Below are 2,635 nucleotides of genomic sequence, written 5' to 3' on the forward strand. Positions count from 1 at the left end.
TGTCACCATTCAACATGCTCTGTATATGCATACTTCACCTACCGTTAGACCAACGGTGTACGAGTCGCGTGTGCCCTTTAATTCAAGGGAGATTCCCTAGATGGCATCACAATGGATCTTAATAACATTCGTATAGCAACGTGGGATGAAAGTAGACCAATGAAGCTTTGTAAAAATATGTTTTTCAGTAACAAAGCTCGCCTCAGCAGGGCGGTGAGAATTTACAGCATAAAAACTGTCATGAGATCAACTGATCAAGGTTGCTGAGTCATCTAAAGAAATATATAAGGTGGTTTGTCGTAGATAGGACCAAGGTTGTAAATGGATGTTGCATGGGAGAATGTTAAAAACTAATATGTGGGTGGTGGAAAAATACATTGGCAATCATACTTGTAATATAGACAGATTTAATGAGAATCATTTTAACTTGAACGTTGATTTGATTTCCCTTGTATTGATTCCACACATTGAATCGTCCTTAACGTACAAGGTGAAGGAGTGTATAACATCAGTCGCGCAGGTATATAGGTATACCATTACCAAAAGAAAGGCATTTCTCGAGCGTAAACGTGCGTTTGAGATTGTTTATGGCAACTGGGATAAGTCATTTGCAGCTCTACCGAAGTACATGGCTTCTTTGCAACACTTTAACCCTGGGACAATTGTTGAATGGAAGCACGATCGGCATCCTGACTTTACACAAATCATATTCAGATATGTGATCTGGCCATTTAAACCATCCATTGATGGTTTTGTTCATTTTCAGTCGGTTATCTCCATAGACGACACACATGTGTACGGAAAGTACGATATAAAGATGTTGATTGCCGTTGGAATAGATGCTAATGGCCAAATATTTTCCCTCGCCTTTGCTATTTGTGCCAATAAAAGTCAATAGACTTGGACATGGTTTTTAAACCACTTGAAGGAGCATGTTGTGAGAAGACGTTCAGGTATTTGTCTAATATCTGATCGACATGGTGGGATTTTAAGTTATGTGCGTGCTTTGGATAAATGGAAGGAATCGTACGACTGCTACTGTTACTGTGTTAGGTACTTGAAGGCCAACTTTCAGCGCACTTATCCAAACAAGAGGTTGCATGATCTAATGTGGATGGCTACAACAGATCATCAAGAAACGAAATTCTTGATACAAATGAAATTGATTAGGCAGGAAGACGAATGAGCTTATATTTGATTGAGGGATCTTGATATTGAGAATTGAACTTTGCATAAGGATGGTGGCGGAAGATAGGAAATTTTAACTACAAATGTATTAGAGTCTTTCAATGGGTTATTAAAGTCATCTCGTAGATTGCCAGTCACTGCCATGGTGCGGATAACATTCAAGCAGTTGGCGAATAGGTGCGTTGATAGATTCTGCAGTGCATCCTCCTTGTTAGAAATGAGTGATCAAATTATGTCAAAACCGATGCAACAGTTTGAGCGTTATAAGAACTGATCACAGTGACATACATATTTGCAATATTGCAGTGACCGAAATATTTTTAAAGTTCGCACAAGTTTGCATCGAGGCCGTGGTAATAATACCTACACCGTCAATGAGAGCACGTGATTATATTCGTGTGGTAAATGGATAATTTATCACATGCCATGCTCTCATGAAATGAAATGCTTTCAAAATACTAGGTTTGCAGTGACGAGGTATGTTCATAGAGAATATAGTATGGCTGCATACGCAAACACTTATAGCGGGCACTTCCAACCATTGGGTTATGAGTTCTATTGGCCGCCAGAACCTTTTGCAATGGTTTGTAAAAAGACATTTTTGTGTCGCATGGGAGTACAAAAAAGAACGCGAATGTGGAACCAAATGGATATTGGGGATATCGTATATATGTATAAATATAGTTTGTGTTCCCAAACAGGACACGATCACCGTAAATGTCCTACAGTCCGTTTGAGATGCGGTGGCAATTTATCTCCTATTGACAATTCATCCAATATTGGCAATTATCAAGCATATTATTAGTGTTTTTAGCAGTGTTTTTAGTAGAAACAAGTGTCTGTAATGGTGTGTTTGCAATATCAAGTTAACTCTAATTGGCACTTAGCATTGAAAATTCAATAGAAAATATAACATAAAATTTAAAAAATAAAATAGTTTAATTCGTCATTATCGTCACTGTCGGGAACTAATTCATCGTTACTGTCGTCAGGGTCTTCATTGTCATTTTCTTCGTTTTCTTCATTACCATCGTTTTCATTGTCATAATCATGCCCCCAATTATCACACATTTCTCGTATTTCATCACTATCATCAATAAGACCACTTGTTTGATTTTTACAATAATATATCACTCTAATGTCCAACGTCTGCGGTAGATATTTTGGTAGGCCCTCCCACTCCACAACTGTTGGAAAAACAAGATAATCAAGATCTCTATGAAAATTTTCATTCTATAATAAAGCTCAATGCTTATCCTCAGTGCCTTGGAGGTAGTTAAGATCATCCAGTGCATGATGAACGGCTAGTGCCTTTTCCATCTCTAAGATTTCCTTCATCAAACGTCGAATAACTTCTAGTTCGTCTATGTGTGTGGAAGTTTGGAACGTTGCAGACAATGCTTGTGGTACAGCTAGCCCATGCCAACGACATAATACCTCATAATCG

The 2,635-nt window shown here is 38.1% G+C and overlaps 1 protein-coding gene across 1 annotated transcript; it reads left to right on the forward strand.

Annotated features, from left to right (window-relative positions):
• The first annotated feature begins 355 nt into the window (after positions 1 to 355).
• On the forward strand, positions 356 to 898 carry LOC142171874 (uncharacterized). The gene has a single exon (XM_075235583.1). It carries the CDS (start codon positions 356 to 358, stop codon positions 896 to 898), a length of 543 nt encoding a protein of 180 aa, XP_075091684.1.
• Positions 899 to 2,635: the final 1,737 nt, after the last annotated feature.

The sequence above is a fragment of the Nicotiana tabacum genome, chromosome 17, assembly GCF_000715075.1.
Source record: "Nicotiana tabacum cultivar K326 chromosome 17, ASM71507v2, whole genome shotgun sequence".
Taxonomy (NCBI): domain Eukaryota; kingdom Viridiplantae; phylum Streptophyta; class Magnoliopsida; order Solanales; family Solanaceae; genus Nicotiana; species Nicotiana tabacum.

Coding starts and splice junctions, on each gene's coding strand:
- LOC142171874 (XM_075235583.1), top strand. CDS start 356: ATGTGGGTGGTGGAAAAATACATTGGCAATCATACTTGTAATATAGAC.